Consider the following 22,099-nt stretch of genomic DNA (forward strand, 5'->3'; position numbering starts at 1 on the left):
GAATCACACGGGGAATTCAAAGCTAAAACAACATATGGAGTTCAGTACAGTATTGTCTAAAGCAGGGGTCGGCAACGTTTGGCACGCGGCTCACCAGGGTAAGAACCCTGGCGGGCCGGGCCAGTTTATTTACCTGCTGACGCGGCAGGTTCGGCCGATCGCGGCCCCCACTGGCCGCGGTTCGCCGTCCCGGGCCAATGGGGGCGGCGAGAAGCGGCGCGGGCGAGGGACGGCGAACCGCGGCAAGTGGGGGCCGCGATCAGCCGAACCTGCCGCGTCAGCAGGTAAATAAACTGGCCTGGCCCACCAGGGTGCTTACCCTGACGAGCCGCGTGCCAAACGTTGCCGACCCCTGGTCTAAAGCTTCAATAAGAAGAGTACAGCACAGCCATGGAACAGTCCTGTAGCCCAGATTCTCTTTGCCCATGGCCAGTCTAGTGGCAAGTATCATTTAGCACAAAATATCAGGGGGTAGCCGTGTTAGTCTGTATCCACAAAAACAACAAGGAGTCTGGTGGCACCTTAAAGACTAACAGATTTATTTGGGCATAAGCTTTCGTGGGTAAAAAACCTCACTTCTTCAGATTTAAGGTGCCACCGGACTCCTCGCCATTTAGCACATTTGTCCTGTCGGACATGGGGTCTATGCTGTAACATGTAGAGATCCCTAGTCTCTCACCCCAAGAGCCCAACACTTTCTGCATCTGACCTTTAATCTCTTGTCATTTGGGAGTTTCCTATTACAGTGTTTTTGGTTGTGAACACTCCTGTGGCTTGCATGGCATGATCTGGACTAGCCACAGTCATCTCTGTATCATAGATGATTCTGGCTTTTGTGTGTGTGTAAAACTTGAACCTTCTTTGACATTACAGTACAGTAGTTCATTCAGGAAGAAAGCTGAGTGCTTTTTCATATGCACTTGCATTCTCTTCTCAATCATTTCCAGTACAAGCCGGAGGAGCTTATTGGGATGCTTATAGTTATTTCCCATATTTGCTTTCCTTTTTCCGTAACGTCCCAGACACTGGACCATGTTAGCAAACCGCAGTTGGCACCCAATAATGTTTTAATCATCACATTATCATAACTTTCACGTAATTTAATACTGTTAAATTTGTAAGTTCTTCTGGGCAGAGACAATGTCCTCTTACGTGTTTGTAGAACACCCACCACAACACCTATTATTCATTACTTGTATTATATGACTGTGTAGGGCTCCAGTCATGGCCTAGGACCGCCGCTAAGCGCTGTATAAGCACAGAACAAAAAGATGGCCTGATTGGCTCTCCTGGGCAGTACTAAAATATGAATATTTCATCATTATAATTAAAAATGTTGTACAGAAGCCCGATGGTGAAATATAGTCCTGGCCAGGTATTAAATCACTGCATTGTTTTAGATACAATATAGCCATGGATAGGGCAAGTGGTAACCTGTGAAGAGAGGGTATTTAAACAGCAGGAGCCAGCCAACTAGCCTGGAGATAATTGCTGAGAATCTTTTGTGGGCAGAGCCTGCAGCACTGTCACTCTCTCTCACCAAGCCCCATTAATGCCAGGACTGCTATCCCTGTGGGAAATAGTAATGAAGACTCTCTAGGAGAGGTAGGAAAGAACACTGGCAGGCCCGGAGAGTGTCATTAAAATGCAAGGGCAAGATTGTACGCTAGCTGCTGAGCAAGTCATTGTACCAGAAGTCTCTTGGGGCTTTGAGGGCAGAGGAGACAGGATGTGACGTTCCCAAGGACTTCCCTGCCCTTGATAAATTGGAATGATTGTTGACAGCTAAGCCGAGCACTCATCCGCTGCTTGAACCAGCTGCAAGAAACAGTAATATTCTGGCACTATACAAATGTTTTTTTCTTTTGAAAATGAAAAGTTTGTTCCTACTCCCAAAAGCTAGGGAAATGTAAAAGAACAGCCCAAAGAGCGAGCCTCCTCTCTAGCCAGCAGCTGGTTTGTACAAAGCCATGTGCTTTGTCAGCTTGACTAAAGAGAAACACTTCTCAGTTTTGTTCCAGGACAGTTTGTGTACATTTTTACATCTAACAAAATTGCTCATTGCAGGCTCAGCTTTAAAAAGCCTAGCACCCTTTAATGACAGTATTTTAACAAGAGAAGGGTCCAGTTACATTCCAGAATAGGAACCATAGGAAGTGCCAAGTCATATCAGACCAGTGATCCATCCCATCTAATATCCTGTTTCCAATCATGGCCAAGGGAGAGGGCAAGAAACCCTGCTGTAGCCAATTATGGAACGACCTGCCTGTGTCAGCAGGGTCCGACCCTTAAAGTTGGTGATCTTGCTTGATAGAGAAGGGAAAGGATTATTCTCACACATACAGAGATTTCTTTAAAGGTGATTTACAGTCAGTTGAAATTGGAACAAAGGTGGAGAGAGAAGATTTTAGAATGGATGCTAAAATAGGACTGATTTTGATGCAGCAAGTCACCTGATGTATTTTTACATGTGACACTCCTTTCTTTTTTAGTCAGTGGGTAACATGAGGCAGGAAATGGTTCTGATGAGAAGATACTGTGAGATGCGAGGGGCTAATCTAAATCACAACCCAAGCAGACGTGGCCACAGAAATAAGTAGATTAGCTTGCACTTGCCTTGAGCGTGGAACAACATATCCCTTATTTTCCTCTGGAGCTTCAAGCAACATAACTTTTAAAGGGGGACAGTCTTGTCCTTCCCACGCTAAAATATTTCCAGCATTGTAGATCATATTTCAAGAAAATCAGGCATCAGGTTTGTTTAGTCTGGAGAAGAGAAGACCCGGGGGGAGGGGAATAATTTTTAAGTACATAAAAGATTGTTGCAAGGAGGAGGAGAAAAATTGTTCTCTTTAACCTCTGAGGATAGGACAAGAAGCAACAGGCTTAAATTGCACCAAAGGCAGTTTAGGTTGGACATTAGGAAAAACTTCCTAACTGTCAGAGTGGTTAAGCACTGGAATAAATTGCCTGAGGAGGTTGTAGAATCTCCATCATTGGAGATTTTTAAGAGCGGGTTAGACAAACACCTGTCAGGGATGGTATAATACTTAGTCCTGTCATGAGTGCAAGGGACTGGACCAGATGACCTCTCAAAGTCTCTTCCAGTCCTACAATTCTATAAGCACTTCTCCTTTACTTATTCATCAAAAGGTTAGACTAAACTAGCCTGCTATGTAAGATTTCTTGAGAGAATACATTTTCCATTATCCAAAAGGTTATTTTATGCTAAAAATAAAAGGTTATTTTTGTTAAAGGTCATTACTTACAGAAATTCACATTCAAATTTTCATAGCTAATATTTTAGAGTAGTTTAGAATCCTCTGTGCCCTTCCTGCTTTTAAGTCTTCTGACAAAGTAGAATTGTTTTTTAATTTTTTTTAAAGGGAGATAGCAAACACTAGAAGTAAAGTATAGCAAATAGAATAGCTCTGTTTTAATAGGTAATTAGGAAGCTGGCCAGGAGATGGTAGGTTTTGAATACACAACAGTTATGCAGTTCACACAGTGGAGATAATTAGGTGTTTTAACATTTAGAGACTGGTCTCACCACCTCTAATGTGGTATAGTTTTACATTGCTAAAATGTTCAGTGAAGGAAACATATATATGGAGCAGTGGGTACTCAGAAATGAAGTTTCAACCACTGAGTTGTTGTTGTTCCTATCTGCTAAGAAATCAACAGTCAGTTTTAGTTAAATAGAAAATATTTAACTGGGTCAGAAACAAAGCGCTGATATTGAGGACCAAATTCAACCCTGGAATAAGAGGATGTGTTCCCCATTAAATGGTATGGGATCGTTGATTGTGGGCCCTCATCAGTATCTTTAGATTTTTATTAGTCAATTTGAAAGGTCCCAATTGGCAACTTTAGACAATGTCTAATAGAGTCCAGCACAAGCCACCTCCTACTGTTCTGCCAAGGTGATTTGTATTATTGAGATTCTAGTTACATACCCTCTGCGCCAGGCTCTCTGCAAGCACAGGAAGAGAGACCTAAGCATTTGTGACCTGGAAGACAGCCAGTAGATGGAGGAGGTAGGGAAACAGGACGCAGACTCTCTCTCCTTACCCCATTTTTGTCTGTCAGGTTGCAAATTCTTTGGAGCAGGGACCAGCAGTAGTGGTAAGCACACCGCAGAAAGAAGCTGGTGTCTCGCTCAGCTGGTTGCCACATCCTCGAGCAAACGTAACCACTTCTGGTGACTAGTTCTTGTCCTGCAGGTTACAGCAGCAGAGAGGCAAGCCATTGCTGTCTAGATCAGGCCAAGTCAGTAGGAGCAGGGCTGAGCTTACCTGCCTGTAAGTTACTCTTTAGAGAAGTTCTGTGATGGCTTCTAGTTAATAATTCCCAGGTGCTACTCCAGGTGTTGATCCATAAAGCCCTTCATGGTTTGGGTCTTGGACATCTTTGAGAGGAGAGTCAGACTCTTTCTTTAAGCTGGTTGTTGAGTTTAGGTGAGATGAGAGTTAATAGACCTTAGGTTTGTGGTGCACCGTTAACTGGAGAACCATCCCAGCTAGAATTTGGTCCATCAGGGCCAGAGTCTGTTGACCTGGGCAAGCTCCAAGACTTACCTCCCTACTTAGGCTTTTCCTGTGAGGGTAGGGTTGAGGAGTGAGCCCTTTGCTTGCTTTTCTTTCTTATGGGGTTGGAGCTTTCAAATATGTGTTTAAATGCACTGATAAGAGCTCAGAATATAAAAGGGAGGAGTGGGAGGAATAAGTAAACTTGAGCCATTGTGTGGATCAGAGGAAACCTGACCACGGCCCGTTTTCTCCCCACTCTAGGTGGATGCTGCAGTGACACCAGAGGAACGCCACCTTTCCAAGATGCAACAAAATGGCTATGAAAATCCAACCTACAAGTTCTTTGAACAGATGCAGAACTAGAACACCACAACAGCCTCATGAGTTGGACAGCAAAATGATTGCTTCACTGCCCATCGGTGTTCGGTTATAGAATAACGTGGAAAGAAACAAAAACACTCTGTTTTATTATTTACTCATTATCGCCTTTTGACAGCTGTGCTGTAACACAAGTAGATGCCTGAACTTGAAATAATAAAAATCAGTAATGTATTTTCTCTCTTTACATTTCCGTCTTTACACTACATTATTAATGAATGTTTTTTGTGTACTGTAAAGAGTTTAGCTGTATTTAACTAGTGCATGGATAGATTCTCTTTCCCAATTATTTATCATGTGGCCCCTTAGCCAACTGTATATTATTCTTGTGATTTGTGGCAAAAATTAAGTCCTACTTGAAATATGCTTTAAAGAATTGATGGGGGATGCTTCCTGTGTCTTAGCTGCTTCTCTTTGCTGAATTTTTTTTTTCTGATCACTAGGCATTTTAAAGTAAAACTACTTTTTTTAAAGTATTCCAGATGAGTTATTTTCTTCTGCAGTTGCATTTTATTGTACAGATGGTTGCTTCTGCTGTATTAGTGATGTAGAAATCATGGGAATACACATTCGTTTCTTTGTGCCTGTTTTATGTGCACACCTTAGGCATTGGAAGGTAAACTTCTTTTCTTTTCCATGTACCTTTTTGATCTTTTAATAAAAATTAAAAATGAAAAAGAATCCCTATTAATTGTGAGCACTTTCATAGGGAAAAAGTGCCTGCTGGTTGAAAATTAATGGGGATCCTACAAATGTCTCTGCAGGATGATTGTACAGAATCATTGCTTATGAATTGATAGCTTTCTACACTGTGTTACATAAATAAATTAAGAAAAAAACCTTTGGACAAGAGTTTTCTTTGGAGGAAGAAACAGGTATGTTGAAAGCAACTTAAACAGTAAACATCAAACATTCATAGAGCCGGAGGGCAGGGGTGTTTTCCTGCAAGCGGATATGGACCAGAACATCCACAGTTTGCATATAGAGAAGGGGTAGGCAACCTATGGTACGTGTGCCGAAGGTGGCACGTGAGCTGATTTTCAGTGGCACTCACACTGCCTGGGTCCTGGCCACCGGTCCGGGGGGCTCTGCATTTTAATTTAATTTTAAATGAAGCTTCTTAAACATTTTAAAAACCTTATTTACTTTACATACAACAATAGTTTAGTTATATATTATAGACTTATAGAAAGAGACCTTCTAAAAATGTTAAAATGTATTACTGGCACGCAGAACCTTAAATTAGAATGAATAAATGAAAACTCGGCACACCACTTCTGAAAGGTTGCTGACTCCTGATATAGAGGAACAAAATGGTAGTATGGGGAGGGGACATGGCCCTTAGCATCCCTTCCCCTCTAACGTGTCATTTTTCCACTTTGTATGATAGTGTTTTAATGTAAATAAATATGTTCCCGGAGGAGTTCCATTTTAGTGTGATTGTGTCATTACAAACCCCACCTCCCCCGAATAGCTTGTATAAACGTGTGCAGATTGATGTACACAAAGTCAACGCCCACGACACAGGCATGATTCTCTGGAAGGTTGTTCTCATTACTACTGCTCCTCCACTGATCACGTTGTGCCAGTTGTACTCTAGTGGTGTCCCATTTAAATCAATGTAATGGGCTGTATGCAATCAGTTAGCAGTCCTGAAATCTGCAACAAAGCATACCTGCTATACAGCTCTTCTTTTCCCACAATACCAATATGTGGTTTGCGAAGGCTAAAGACAAAATTGCTTTCCCTGGGCCTGCCTGAAGAGAATGAGTGGAGAATGAATCACATGATAATGACAAGGTAATACCAGGACCGGCTCCAGGGCTTTTGCAGCCGTGATCGCAATTGCAATCAGCAGCACTCCGGCGGGAATTCAGCGGCAGGTGCTTCCCTCCCAGAGGGACCCGCCGCCGAACAGCCCGACGTGCCACCCCAAGCACCTGCTTGCTGGGCTGGTGCCTGGAGCTGGCCTTGGGTAATACGTAGCTGTTGTACCTCTCTCTTCTTTTGTGATCCCCGAAGCAGGGTAAGATTGGTGTTCAGGCACTGCAGGTGACATAGGTGGATGATCTGGTAGGTGTGCTCAAAGGCCACCTACTGGATCAGGTCCCATTCAGAATCTGTTCAGAGGAAGAGGTGGTGGTGCTGCTGGTGTTGCCCACCTTAAGTTGTAGCCCAGTGGTTACAGTACACCCCGGCACATGGGAGATCCAGGTTCAATCCCCCTCTCTGCCTGAACAAGTCTCTCCCCCCTCTATCAAAGCCTAAGGAGAGAGCTCTTGCCACTGATGTGGGGTCCCTCAGTCTCTCCTGTGAAAGCTGTTCCACTGTGGATAAATACTTTGGAACAGCTTCCACAGGCGAGACTGAGGGATCCCATAGCTCAGCGGTTAGAGCACTCTTCTGCAGCATGAGACCCAAGTTCAAATCCTTTCTCCACATCAGGCAGAGGAGAATTAGGGGAGCCCCTGGTAAATATCAGGTGAGTGTGCAGACACCTGCCATGAGAGTTGCAAGAGGGGCACTTTCTCCTCCAGCCAGGTTTTGAATGGGGCCAGAGCCAGCAGACACTCTGAGCTCAGGCAAGGGAATGTCTGTTTTCCCCTGGTTTGAGGATCACATCAGAGTGTAGGCTGAAGACAGGCATCCAGAAACCCAGAGTGAGGCAGAAACACACATGCCATGGGCACTTTTTGCAGTGAAAATGTAGGTACTTTAGGCAGTAGTTAAACGGGGGTGTTGTGGTTCACAGTCATGCCTAACACTGGGACTTGAATGCCTAAACCAAAGCTTTAGGCACCTATGTTCCTTTGTGGATCTGGATCCTAAGCCCTGCTGCATTTCACTGCTAGCTCTCTTAGGTGTTGTGAATTCCACTAGCTGGCAGGGTGTCTAGGAGTCACATGTTGCAGCATCTCAGACCTGTGACTCAACCCCTTGCTGCCCTGATGTATGACACTTGTGTATTTTAGTAAGGGAGCAAAGTGTACAAGTTATCACAAACGGATTGTGAACAGTTCCATGCAGCAGAGGTGCTTCCTGAATCACTTGTTGCCATCAGTAATTATCTCTCTCCTGCTTTTAGGGAAGCTAGAAAGGCATGGGGAACTATTTAAGGTTTAAAGTGGGATAATTGCATTAGCCACCTGACTATAAACACTGTTGCAAGGCACTGAGAATCCACTGATACTTCTCCCTTGCAGGCTAAGAGACTGAAGTTCTCAGTAGCATGGAAAAGTTTGGCATCTTATTCTCATATGCTACCTAACAGTTACCTTGACAACTCCTACATGGGGAGTTCTGTCAGTATAACTGCGTTGCCCAGGTACATGGATTTTCCACACCCCTGAGCAACATAGTCATACCAACATAAGTTTGTAGTGTAGACCAGTGGTCTCCAAAGTGGGGTGCATGCACCCCAGGGGGTGCGCAAGAGGATCCTTGGGGGTGCGCGGCAGGAGGAGCATTTTTGTTTTTGTTTTTTCTTTGTCAGAGCAGCTTTTTTTTTTTTTTTTCGCTTTGGCAAAAATGGTAGAGCTGGCCAGAGGGTGCATGCTCAAAATTTTTTTACTGATGGGGTGCGCGATCAAAAAAGTTTGGAGACCACTGGTGTAGACCAAGGCTCTGCTCCCCTCCCCACTCTCAGTACCTGAAACCAGCTGGACCATACTGTAGCCCAGGGGTCGGCAACGTTTGGCACGCGGCTTGCCAGGGTAAGCACCCTGGCAGGCTGGGCCAGTTTTATTTACCAGCACATCGCTCGCCTGCGCCGCTTCCCGCCGCCCCCACTGGCCCGGGACGGCAAACCAGGGCCAGTGGGGGCCGCGATCGGCCGAACCTGCCGCGTCAGCAGGTAAATAAACTGGCCCGGCCCGCCAGGGCGCTTACTCTGGCGAGCCGCGTGCCGAACGTTGCCGACCCCTGCTATAGTATGTGGCTTAAACAGCTCATTATCTGAGTTTGTTATCTGTATGTGTATAGAGTTTAACAATGTGCAGCACTTCCATACAGTTCTGAAGGGTGCTGCTATAGAACAGTGGCTCTCAACCTTTGCAGACTACTGTACCCCTTTCAGGAGTCTGATTTATCTTGCATACCACAAGTTTCTCCTCACTAAAAAATGACTTGCTTACAAAAGCAGACATAAAAATACAAGATACACAATATACAGCACACTGTTACTGAAAAATTGCTGACTTTCTCATTTTTATCATGTAATTATAAAAAAAACAATTGGAATATAAATATTGTACTTACATTACAGTGTATAGTATATAGAGCTGCATAAACAAGTCATTGTCTGTGTGAAATTTTAGTTTGTACTGACTTTGCTAGTGCTTTTTATGTAGCTGTTGTAAAACCAGGCAAATATCTAGAAGAGTTGATGTACCTCCTGGAAGACCTCTGCATACCCTAGAGTTGAGACACACTGCTATAGAATAACCTACAAATATCCAGGTGACAAAGAGGGAGGTTTTTATTATACCAAGGTTACCACGCAGTGCTCATCCTAGGACAGGTAAATGACTCATAGGCCAAGGACTTTTAAAAATAGATGCTTACAATTCAGTTTCTAATTCCACATTCAAACACTTTAATATGTGGCTTGATTTCCAAAGATGCTCTCCCCCCGCGCCCACTGACTTCAGGGAGGGGAGTTGCCTTTATTTAATGCTTATCCCTTGCACCACCCTGTGAGCCTCCTCAACATGCCCGCATCACTTTCCCACCTACCTGTAACTGGGAAGGTCCCAATCCTACCATTTTCCAATGCACGCTCCCTTGGTCCCTTACCCAAACACACCCAATGCAATGTCTCTTCTCAGAACACGGAAGGAGAAAGGGAAGCGGCTGCAGCTGCTTTCGCGCTCAGCTGTAGCTCCGATCCCACGTTACTGGTGCGCTGGGACATTCTTGCATGGGTCAAAGTGTTTTCACCTGCAGCTTCTGGGTTGCCTAAGGCTAGTTTTTGATTAGGTGAAACAACATAGCCGGGGGTGTTATGCTTTTCCTGGAGAACTGCTCGTGCTGTGGGATATGAGGAAGGATAAAAATACACTTCTGCAGCATTAAGTTTTTATTTTAGAAATATCAAGTTTTAAAAGCAATTGACAAGATTCTGGTCAGTTTCACAGCTGCTATTTTGAGCCCTGCCTGCTGCAGGGAAACCAGCAAGGATCTTCTCAGTTTCACATTGTGGGTGCTGTTGCCTGGAGAAAGCTATGAACAGAGGCAGAAGCTGCAGTTACTCGTGGAGGAGAAGACTGCTCCCACCCCCAAAGACGAGAGACTGGAGAAAGGAGGAGTAGAGTAGCCAATCAGTCTTTTCCTCCCTTTAAGACAGCCAGGAGTCTTTGGGAGAGGGTAGACTGGTACAGACTCAGGTCTGAATGCACAAAAGGAGTTGGAGTATGGGGACTGGATTCCCAAGTCTCCCACCTCCCAAGTGAGTGCTCTAATCACCACCAGACAAAACACACACCCATCTACCTCTTGCTGCTGAGTTTAGCTCTCCAGTTCGCAGGTGATCTGGCAAATGTTCCAAGCCCCCTGTTGGTCAGAAGAGGAATAGCTTACAGTTGATGTATATTGCGTTAAGTCTCTTCAGCCTCCATGCCCATGTCTGCATTTACCGAAGCAATTTCAGTGCTATCGCCCAACTACCCAATGTTATTGTTTAATGGATGTTGTGGGTGGGTAAGTTGCAGTTAAAATGCTTCTAGGCAGAAAAATGAAGCTATCCTAATGATAGATAAGAATGGATTGCAATTAATAGTATGTGCAGCCCCTTGGCGCTGGCAGCTGGAAACCTAGTAAATAAAAAATATTGTTTTCTAATCCTGTGCAATTGTTTTTACCACTTGGAAAGAGACAGCCTACATTGTGCCAGAAACATGGGTTGGGTTTTTTTCTTCTTTCTTTTCCATTCTACACTTTTGCACACACGCAGGAGACTATATAGTACAGTAAATCTTTCCCAGATACTTTGCAGAGCTCTGGGGAACTCTTTTGGTTGGCTACACAAGAAAATCTACTTAATTTCCAGTTGTAGGGCTGGGATTTATTTAGAAGAAATAAACTATTCTTAATCTATAGGGATTCTTAATTAAAACATTTGAATTTAGAGACCCAGGAGGAAGATTCTTCATGGGTATTGTTCTCTTGTATTAATCACCCATTTTCTTTTCCCTGGCTCAGCTGGAGAAGACTATTGTCCTTTTTGATCTGACTGAATCTAATCAGTACACTATATATAAAATGTTCCACTTCAAAAAAGCGATTGAGCGAGAGAGAATGAATTTGGCAGAGAGCACTTGCCTCGTTAAGGATTGAGTGTGACCCTCTGCTACCAGGCGTTGAATCCTCGGAGAAGTGGCTCACATGCTGCAGCTGTTCTAAAAGGTAATGAGGTAATTATGGCAGACCTGAGCCACTGATAGCGAGGTAGCACTGTTCCTGTAACTACGCCAGTGAGGACATAGAGTGCTCCAAGCAGTGACATTGCGGAGGATTTCTAAGAGCTTTTGCCTATAACTACCCCCCCCCCAAAATTATATTTAACCACTGCAACCTTCTCTTTACACTCTTATTAAATAAGGACCCTGATACTCCTTGCACAGGGCTAGGCCAAACTCCCATCAAATGGGAGTTTACCCCTTAGCCTGAAAGAAGTCAATAGAGCAGGAGTCGGCAACCTTTCAGAAGTGGTGTGCCGAGTCTTCATTTATTCACTCTGATTTAAGGTTCTGCGTGCCAGTAATACATTTTAACATTTCTAGAAGGTCTCTTTCTATAAGTCTATAATATATAACTAAACTATTGTTGTATGTAAAGTAAATAAGGTTTTTAAAATGTTTAAGAAGCTTCATTTAAAATTAAATTAAAATGCAGAGCCCCCCGGACCGGTGGCCAGGACCCGGGCAGTGTGAGTGCCACTGAAAAACAGCTCATGTGCCGCCTTTAGCACGCGTGCCATAGGTTGCCTACCCCTGCAATAGAGCTACAAATTCTTCACTTGCTTTCAAGAGCACTTAAAAAAAATTCCAGAACAAGTAGATGCTGAGGAAGTTGTATTTATTTTACCTTTAAGGAGTTCTATATTGAACTAGCTTTCTTGAAGCCAGAGAAGATGGGCCAGCACTTGAGTGTTTTACACCAGCTGAGGATCTAGCCCAAAATCTTCAAAAAAGTTTAGCATTTCAGTCTTGTATAAGCCATAATAGATATTGGTATTGCATTTGATCTCTACATGTGTGCTGCTCAGGGGACTGCATCAAGCAAGACTATTTACTGGCAGTTTAAGAGACAGACCTAATGAAGATTGGTATTTAGGAAAGCTTAGCTAGAAACAAATACAGTAAAATGTGTATAGTATTTGTGCAATAATGTAACAGTACTGGTCAAGATCCAGTGAAAATACTCTTTGTTTGTTACCATGGAACTAGCAAAAGATAAGTTGCCTAGCAGAAATAGGCCTTAGCTGAATAGTCCAGCAAATTATACTGGAAACATTCTGGATACTTAATCACCTAAAGTAGGGGGCTGTCCATTGAAGACAAACTTGAAGGCACCATTCACTACATACAAAACCTGAGAGATTTATTCCTGCATCAGGAAGGCATTCTGCTGGCACTGGCTTTTGGCTTGCTAGAAGTAAGTCTCACAGAGTCTCTGCTGACTGCCAGAATTTATGAGATTAAATAAATACATCCGTGATGGAGTCAAGCCCGGGTATCACATTAAGATGTCCAAATCACCTAGAGTTAATAGAAGTCACTTGACACAGCTTGAATAGACTAAAAAGGCATGGCTAAGAACAGGATACACTGTTAATTTGGACCAACCACGACCAGTTTGACTGGAGGACGAAATTGTCATTCTGGACATGATTTGGAGGGATCTTAAACAACATAAAGCAGATTGGAATTATAATTTTGATCATGAAGGCCAGCTGTGAACTGGCCAGGTTAAAAAATACTGATCTGGGGTCTGGGGGCGTGGGGAGATGTGGAAAAGGAGCTTCCTTCTTCCTACATTTCTCTGGCTCCCTGTCTTCTCCAGGCTTTTACCAGTGTTAAGGAACTATGTTTAAATATGGTTCCAGCTAAAACTGACTCTGACCTCATCTGGCTGATCGACATGGAAAGGGGTCAACAAACTACAGTATATTCATAGGCTTTAAGGTCAGAAGGGACCATTGTGATCATCTAGTCTGACCTCCTGCACATTGCAGGCCACAGAACCTCACCCACCCACTCCTGTAATAGACCCCTAACCTCTGGCTGAGTTACTGAAGTCCTCAACTCATGATTTAAAGACTTCAAGTTACAGAGAATTCACCATTTACACTAGTTTAAACCTGAAAATGACCCATGCCCCATGCTACGAGGAAGGCAAAAAAAACCCCAGGGTCTCTGCCAATGTGACCTGAGGGGAAATTCCTTCGCGACCCCAAATATGGTGATCAGTTAGGCCCTGAGCATATGGGCAAGATGCACCAGGCAGATATCTGGGAAAGAATGCTCTGTAGTAACTCAGAGCCCTTCCCATATAGTGTCCCGTCTCCACACGTTGGCGATTTTTGCTACTGGCAGTCGCGATGGGCCACATGCCATTGTAGGCAATCTCATCATACCATCTCCTCCACCAAACTTATCAAGCTCAGACTTGAAGCCAGTTAGGATTTTTGTATGTGGCCACATAACAATAGCATCCCAGCAACTCCCAATTATTTAAAAATAGAAATAATAATAGCAATCTCTCTTCCTTCCCAGCGTGTAGGAGAAATAGCTTGATTAGCTTATTAGTTGTGTCTGTGTTATGTTATTGGCTATGAGTGTGAAGGAAACTGAGAAAGAAGTTGTTGAGGGGGAAAGGAAGTGCCACATTTACTTCTGAAAGAGGTTAGTTCCATGGTTGCTGCAGTTCTCTTTCAGAGAAATTAGTGTCAGGGCCGGCTCCAGGCACCAGCATTCCAAGCAGGTGCTTGGGGTGGCAATCTGCAAGGGGTGGCAGTCCATGTGTTTTTGCCGCCCCAAGCAGCACGCCGAATTGCTGCCCCGGACGGCGGGGGCAGTCTATGTTCCGTTAGTGCGGCACGCGCGCTTCCGCGGCGGTGGCAATTTGGCGGCAGCTTCTATGTTCAGCTGCCTGTGGCAGCAATTCGGCGGCTTCTGTCTTCCGGCTAAAGACAGAGGCTGACGCCGAATTGCCACCGCCGTGGAAACGGGTGTGCCGCCCTAACGGAACAGAGACTGCCCCCGCCGTCCGGGGCAGCAATTCGGCGTGCTGCTTGGGGCGGCAAAAACACATGGACTGCCACCCCTTGCAGATTGCCACCCCAAGCACCTGCTTGGAATGCTGGTGCCTGGAGCCGGCCCTGACACTAATTTCTCTGAAAGAGAACCGCAGTAACCATGGAACTAACCTCTTTCAGAAGTAAATGTGGCACTTCCTTTCCCCCTCAACAACTTCTTTCTCAGTTTCCTTCACACTCATAGCCAATAACATAACACAGACACAACTAATAAGCTAATCAAGCTATTTCTCCTACACGCTGGGAAGGAAGAGAGATTGCTATTATTATTTCTATTTTTAAATAATTGGGAGTTGCTGGGATGCTATTGTTATGTGGCCACATACAATATAATAGACACGGCATTAACATAAGAGGTTGTATTTAAATATGCAAGTTTAAATACACAAATCAGGAAATGCAAGGGTTATGGGACTTACAGTAAGATTATCCATAAGGCACATACTGTGTATAGATGTAGGTATATGTGCATCCACAATGGAGACACTAAATGTCTTACTAGTAGCAAATTATATATACACACTAGGGCTGTCGATTAATTGCAGTTAACTCACACAATTAACTCAAAAAAATCAATTGTGATTAAAAAAAATTATTGTGATTCATTGTAGTTTAATTGCAAAAGAATACAATAGAATACAAATTGAAATTTATTAAATATGGGATGTTTTTCTACATTTTCAAACATATTGATTTCAGTTACAACACAGAATACAAAAAGTGTACAGTGATCACTTTATATTATTTTTATTACAAATATTTGCACTGTAAAAATGATAAAATAGTATTTTTCAATTCACCTCATACAAGTACTGTAGTGCAATCTCTTTATCGTGAAACTGCAACTTACAAATGTAGATTTTTTTGTTACATAACTGCACTTAAAAACAAAACAATGTAAAAGTTTAGAGCCTACAAGTCCACTCAGTCCTACTTCTTGTGCAGCCAATCACTATGAGAAACAAGTTTGCTTACATTTACAGGAGATAATGCTGCCCTCTTCTTATTTACAATGTCACCTGAAAGTGAGAACAGACATTCACATGGCATTTTTGTAGATGGCATTGCAAGGTATTTACGTACCAGATATAGATATGCTAAACATTCGTATGACCCTTCATGTTTTGGCCACCATTCCAAAAGACACGCTTCCATGCTGATGACGCTCATTAAAAAAATAATGTGTTAGTTAAATTTGTGACTGAACTCCTTGGGGGAGAATTGTATGTCTCCGGCTCTGTGTTTTACCCGCATTCTTCAATATATTTCATGCTATAGCAGTCTCAGATGATGACCCAGCATGTTGTTCATTTTAAGAACACTTTCACTGTAGATTTGACAAAAAACACAAAGAAGGTACCAATGTGAGATTTCTAAAGGTAGCTATAGCACTTGACCCAAGATTTAAGAATTGAAGTGCCTTCCAAAATCTGAGAGGAATGGGGTGCGGAGCATGGTTTTAGAGGTCTTAAAAGAGCAACAATCTGACGCGAAAACTACAAAACCCGAACCACCAAAAATAAAATCAACCTTCTGCTGGTGACATCTGACTCAGATGATGAAAATGAACATGCGTTGGTTTGCACTGCTTTGGATCATTATCGAGCAGAACCCGTCATCAGCATGGACGTATGGTTGTTGAAGCATGAAGGGATATATGAATCTTTAGTGCATCTGGCACATAAATATCTTGCGATGCCAGCTACAACAGTGCCATGAGAACGCCTGTTCTCACTTTCAGGTGACATTGTAAACAAGAAGGGGGCAGCATTATCTCCTGCAAATGCAAACAAACTTGGTTGTCTGAGCAATTGGCTGAACAAGAAGTAGGACTGATTGGATTTGTAGGCTCTAAAGTTTTACATTGGTTTGTTTTTGAATGTAGTTATTTTTTGTACATAACTCTACATTTATAAGTCCAACTTTCATGATAAAGAGATTGCACTACAGTACTTGTATTGTGAATTGAAAAATACTATTTCTTTTATTTTTACAGTGCAAATACTTGTAATCAAAAATAAATATGAAGTCAGCGCTGTACACTTTGTATTCTGTGTTGTAATTGAAATCAATATATTTGAAAATGTGGAAAAGATCCAAAAATATTTATATAAATGGCATTCTATTATTAACAGCGCGATTAATCGTGATTCTTTTTTTAATTGCTTGACAGCCCTAATATACACATAATGTAGGGCAAGCCAAAGTAACATTAATATCAGAACTATTACTTTGATACTTGAGTGTCATAAAGATCTGATCCAACTCCCACTGAAGGCAACAGGAATTTTCCATTGACTTCAGTGGAAGTTGAATCTGGTTCTATCTTTACAACATTATCAGTGCATTAGCAGTTTTTTCCCCCTTTTAATTGCTAATGGAGAAAAAGGGAGAGGGGAGAAAAGTCTAATCATAGCTATAGAACATGGGGCAGTTGAATCATATTTTAAATGACTCCATGTGTTTTAAACTCAGCTATTTACTTTGTAAATATACACAATACTAGCTAGGGTGCTATCATAGAAATGCAAGGCTGGAAGGAACCTCAAGACATTATCTAGTCCAGCCCCCTCTGCCAGGTGTGCAGTGTTTTGTGCAATTCCATAGTGATGCCAACCATTATACGACTTAATCTCAATGACTTTTCTGATGGCAAAACAACAACATCAAATGTTTAGTGTTTATAAAACTTTGTTTTTGTAGTTTTTCCTTCCAGACATACCTGAAGACTACTTAGACTGTAAGCTCTTTAGGGCAGGGACTGTCTTTCTGTTCTGGGTCTGGACAGCATCTAGCACAGTGGGGTCCTGGTCCATGATTAGTGTTCTTAGGTGCTACTGCAATACAATTAACAACACTGACTGAGAACCTGTCTCTTTTACTTGTTTGAAAAAGTCTTGGTAGCTTTTAAAACAGACGAGGTATTTCCACTGTATACGTGTAACTCAGAAAGCGCTAAATGGAATTGGCATTTTAAGTCACTTTTTGGTTGAGACCTAGCATAGGATGTTTCAGTTGAAAAGAAACAGCAGAGTAAGTTTGAGTGAGTTTTAAAGAGCCATTTCTAATGGAAGTTTGGAACACAGGCGAGTGTATGTGTAGCATTCATCACTGCACCCACTAATCTGAAAATGTAACATTCTTCCCCGCGTGGAGTTGGGCACAGAATCATTAGCTAAACGGAAGAGGAAGGTGCAGGATCCTCAAACTGCGAAAGATGCCTCGCTATGAAATGAGTCCCGAAATATCCAGGAAGTTCCATTCTCTTGTAAAATGAAAACAGTTGACTCATCATTCAACCTTTGTTTTCATTGAACAGGGAGCTTGTTTCCACTTTGAAAGAGGAAACTGTAGTGAGCAGATTAACCTCATTAGTGCCAACAGAAACCTCCAAAGTGTCAAGCCATTCCGAGCAATTCTGCATGAATGCATTTTAAACTGAAGCAGCATTTGTGACTAAAGTTAATCCAGCAGAAGTATAGATTTTGGAGTCCAGACAATTATAGTTTTCTCCAGTTTAGTAAAAGGGTTGAGTCGGGCCCCAAAATCACAAGATTATTTTACAAGTCACGAGACTTAAAAAATAAATGTGGAGTTCTTTTTATTTGCCTTTTCAAACTTTAGGGCACAAATTGCTTCACATTTTCAGTTGCAGGTTGGATCATTCCATCTTCTTACCAGTGTCCTGGTCAGATGACTCTAGGCTTTGAGCTATGCAGTGACTCATCATTTTGGAATAGAGCCTGTGACCCTCCCAGGGCATTTCAGAGAATTATTGCCTCAGTCTAAATTGGAGAAACTATCATTTCCTGGACTCCGGAAATCTCTGTACATTTACTGGATTAACATAATATGGCAAGGCCTCACAAGCACTAGAATAGGGATTCCCATTTAGAATGTAGCTCTATGGACCAGAGGTGCCTGATACAATTGTGAGCTGTATAAGCCAATGATAAATTTATTACCAATTTGTGTCACAAACATAAGAACAGTCATATTGGGTCAGACCCAAGGTCCATCTAGCCCAGTATCCTGTCTTCCGACAGTGGCCAATGCCAGGTGCACCAGAGGAAATGAACAGAACAGGTAATCATCAAGTAATCCATCGCCTGTTGCCCATTCCCAGCTTCTGGCAAACAGAGGCTAGGGACACCATCACTGCCCATCCTGGCTAATAGCCATTGATAGACCTATCCTCCATGAATTTATCTAGTTCTTTTTTGAACCCTGTTATAGTCTTGGCCTTCACAACATCCTCTGGCAAGGAGTTCCACAGGTTGACTGTGCATTGTGTGAAGAAGTACTTCCTTTTGTTTGTTTTAAACCTTCTGCCTATTAATCACCCAGGCAAAGAATCTCGGTGGTTTTAATTACTGACCATGGACACCAATTCTTATGTAAAGATGGCTAGGAATTATAAACATGCCAGTCTGAGCCTTTCGCCCAAAATACCCAGAGAATAAAAAGATGGCCAAGAGCTATGCAGACTGTAAAAAATCTCTTAGAAAGCCATTCATGACAATAAAGATCCTATCTCTATTGATGAACAAAGCCACTACTTCATCCTCTTTCAGATCCCTCCTTAAAACTCACCTCTAACTTGCTGCCTACGGAACACTCAGCAATGATTAGCAGCTGGTGTGCTGTAACTGCTGCTTACCACATTGGTCGTTAGAGGCCATGTCTACACTACAGATCTTTCAGTGGCACAGCTGTACCACTGCAGCTGCACCGCTGTAAGATCTCCCATGTAGCCATTCTATGCCGTCGGGAGAGAGCTCTCCCTCTGGCATAATTAAACCACCCACAATGAGCGCTGTCCACACTAGCACTTTTGTTGGTGAAACTTAGGTCAGTCAGGGGTGGTTTTTTCACACCCTTGACTGACAAAAGTGCTAGAGTAGACAAAGCCAGAGTCTCATTGTTACCTTGTGCTCTCCAAACCTCACTCCTGATCTTTTTGTTGAAACTACTTGTTGTCTCCCATCATGTAGTTAGATGGTAAAACTTTCCAGGACAGGGACTGCCTATTTTGTTATGTTTTTGTACTGTTCATTCAGAAGGAGGCTGGGGTCTCTACCAGTGAATGCCAGACAAACCGCAATGACTGAATCTTAGAAGTAAAGTGTGGCAATTTGGGAGTACGTCTGTCCAGTTTATGAATTCTGTGTGAGATTTTGGATCCTGTGTCAGGCTGCTCACATTTTGAATATGCAGCCTTTTGCCTTCTCTGTGGCCCGTTTGCCTTCATGATGGGTTGAGATGCCAAAGGCTGGTGGCAAAAGAATATCAATAAAGGTTAGTTGACTCTATTACCCAATTGTTGGAAAACTATTCCCTCTAGACAAGAGACTGTCCCTGCCCAGAAGAACTGGTTTAGCATGAGGGAAGTCACCTTGCCATCAAGTCACCTGGCAGAGGTTTGTGCTCATGTGGGGAAGCTGACAAGGGTATCATGGGACACAGGGGGCTGAAGGTTTTAAAGAGGGTCATCCTGATGAGTGGTCAGGAGGGGGCGCTTGCTAGAATCTGTGATGTACAGCAATGGAAGGATTAGTGTCTCCAGAAGACTCTAAAGGTATGTTTACACTAGGACCCTGAGAGAGTGGAGAGTCTCAGAGCTCAGGCTCCAGGCTGAGCCTGAATGTTGACACTGCAATTAAACAGCCCCTCTGCACGAGCCCAAGTCAGCAGGCATGGGCTAGTGGCAGGAGGTTTTTAATTGCAGCATAGACATTCCCTAAAGGGCTGACTTCCCATAAGACCATAGGAAGCACCAGACATACAAAATACAAATGGAAGAAAGGCAAAAAGATACAAAAATAAAATCTATCGTTCAACTGACAACCAGCCCACCAGAGAACAGACAACAACAGCTGGAAACCAGCAAGTGTTCACTATCTCCTCCCCTAGAATAACCGTGATCATATTTTTTGTGAAAATGGACAGACAGACGTACTGAAGAAGTCACTGAGATTAACTAGCACAAATTCCTAATTAGGGCCTCTAGGCACTACTAGAATATAAACTATAATAATAGTTATACGGGGACAGCAATGAAGCAGAAGGGTCATTTTGCTACCCTGATCAATGTGCATGAGACAGTGCGCAAGTGGTTAAAACTAAAGCAACTCTGGGGCAGGAATAGTTATTGAAATAGGAGAATAAAACTGCAGTGCTGACATAGCAGTAAAGTTGGCAAGGGAGACGTTAGACGCATGCATGGTCAGTGGTCCCTTACAGTGATCAAATTGAAATGAAACACTCAGGCAGAGTAATTGAAATAAAGGAATATAACTAACACTGCAATAGGGATTTTTTAAATTAGTTTTAAAGGTTGCTGAGATAATAGTATTGCTTTTCACTGTTATGCAAGAGACCTGGGTTTGATTCCCAGTCTTCTGCTATTGCTGCACCTGCTGGGAAGGGCACTGCATCTCTGGCTAGCGATAACGCTGCTGATTAAAGGAGCAGAACTGATAGACTCCAATGGTAGGTCCATCATAGCAGCAATGCGGATTTCCAAAGGGGAAGGAAGTTCAGGGCTCTGACAATGATCCAGAGGATCCCTGAAAGCAAAATGTAATTCAAAAATTCAAATGGGGCCATGCAGAAAGGATGATTGGTTTCAGCTGCTTAATGCCACCAGTGGACACAGTTTTGCAATGCTAAAATTTAGAACAGAGACAAAACAATTTCCAGACTAGACACTGGGGACCTGGCAATGGAGGAATAGCCCCCTGGCCCTGGCTGGAATGGCAGCTTCCTCTGAGAACTCTGGACACTGGGACTACTTACTTAGGCAACATACCTGTTGCTACTGTCAGTGGCGGATTAGCCACTGGGCCAATGGGGCCCATGCCCAGGGGCCCCGGCCAATTGGGGGGGCCCTGGAAAAATGGGCATCCCCATGCCCCAACCTCTTTTGCTCGCCCAGCACTCCATCCGGGGAGTGGGAGAAGCTTCCGCACCCCAACCCTGCTCCCTGGAAGGAGCACCGGGGAGGGCAGGGCAGGGGAAGCCCCCGTGCCCCTTCCCTATTTCCCTGGCAGAAGCGCTGGGGGTAGGGTGGGGGAGGACTGCAGGCGGAAGAGGTGGGGAGGGGTCCCCACTTGCTCTGGCCCTGAGCCCCACAAACCCCTAATCCGCCTCTGGCTACTGCGACCCTGTCCTTCACACCCATTCGTTTAGCCATCCGTTGTGTCTTGTCATAGACTGAGGGTTCTCTAGGGCTGAGGCTGGCTTGGATTAAATCGTGCCTAGCACACGACACCCTGATTCCTAATTAGGGCCTCTCGGCACTACTAGAATATAAACTATAATTATAATAAGGCAGATTTACAAAGAAATAGGAAGATAGAAGAAACTTGTTACTTTCCAGGCCTTTTTGTTTGGCATTTCCTAAGATGATACTAGGATGCTATAGCTGCAATCTTTAGTATGGTGTTACTAGGCAAACCACAAAGAGTGGTGTTATCTTTTGAACTTGACTTTGTGTACGTCCACCCTGCAATAAAAGACCTGCGGCACAGCTGCAGCTGGCCCATGTCAGCTGACTTGGGCTCCAGGGCTATATAATTGCTGTGTAGTTATTTGGGCTCAGATCGGAGACCAGGCTCTAGGCCCCTCCTGGGTCTGAAAGCCCAGGCACCAGCCCCTGAGACCCAGCAAGGGAGGTGGGTCCCAGAGCCCAGGCTCCAGGCCAAGTAGGGTGACCAGATAGAAAGTGTGAATAATCTGGGTGGGGGTGGGGAGTAATAGGTGCCTATATGAGAAAAATTCCCAAATATCGGGACTGTCCCTACAAAATTGGGACATCTCATCACCCTAAGGCCAAGCCTGAACATCTACACTGCAGTTTTATAGACCCACAGCC

General features: G+C 43.5%; 1 protein-coding gene across 4 annotated transcripts in view; it reads left to right on the plus strand.

The window, feature by feature from the left end:
- LOC113406632 (amyloid-beta A4 protein) overlaps nt 1-5,751 on the plus strand; it is a 322,356-nt gene extending 316,605 nt beyond the window's left edge. For all 4 annotated transcript variants that reach the window (XM_026652412.2, XM_026652414.2, XM_026652421.2 and 1 more), the window contains one exon: nt 4,791-5,751. In XM_026652412.2, coding sequence (XP_026508197.1) covers nt 4,791-4,892 — 102 coding nt within the window. In that variant the 3' untranslated portion in view covers nt 4,893-5,751. The remainder of the gene's footprint in view (nt 1-4,790) is intronic.
- The last annotated feature ends 16,348 nt before the right edge of the window (nt 5,752-22,099 follow it).

This window comes from Terrapene carolina, unplaced genomic scaffold (genome assembly GCF_002925995.2).
Source record: "Terrapene carolina triunguis isolate 2854851 unplaced genomic scaffold, T_m_triunguis-2.0 Scaffold33, whole genome shotgun sequence".
Taxonomy (NCBI): Eukaryota; Metazoa; Chordata; order Testudines; family Emydidae; genus Terrapene; species Terrapene triunguis.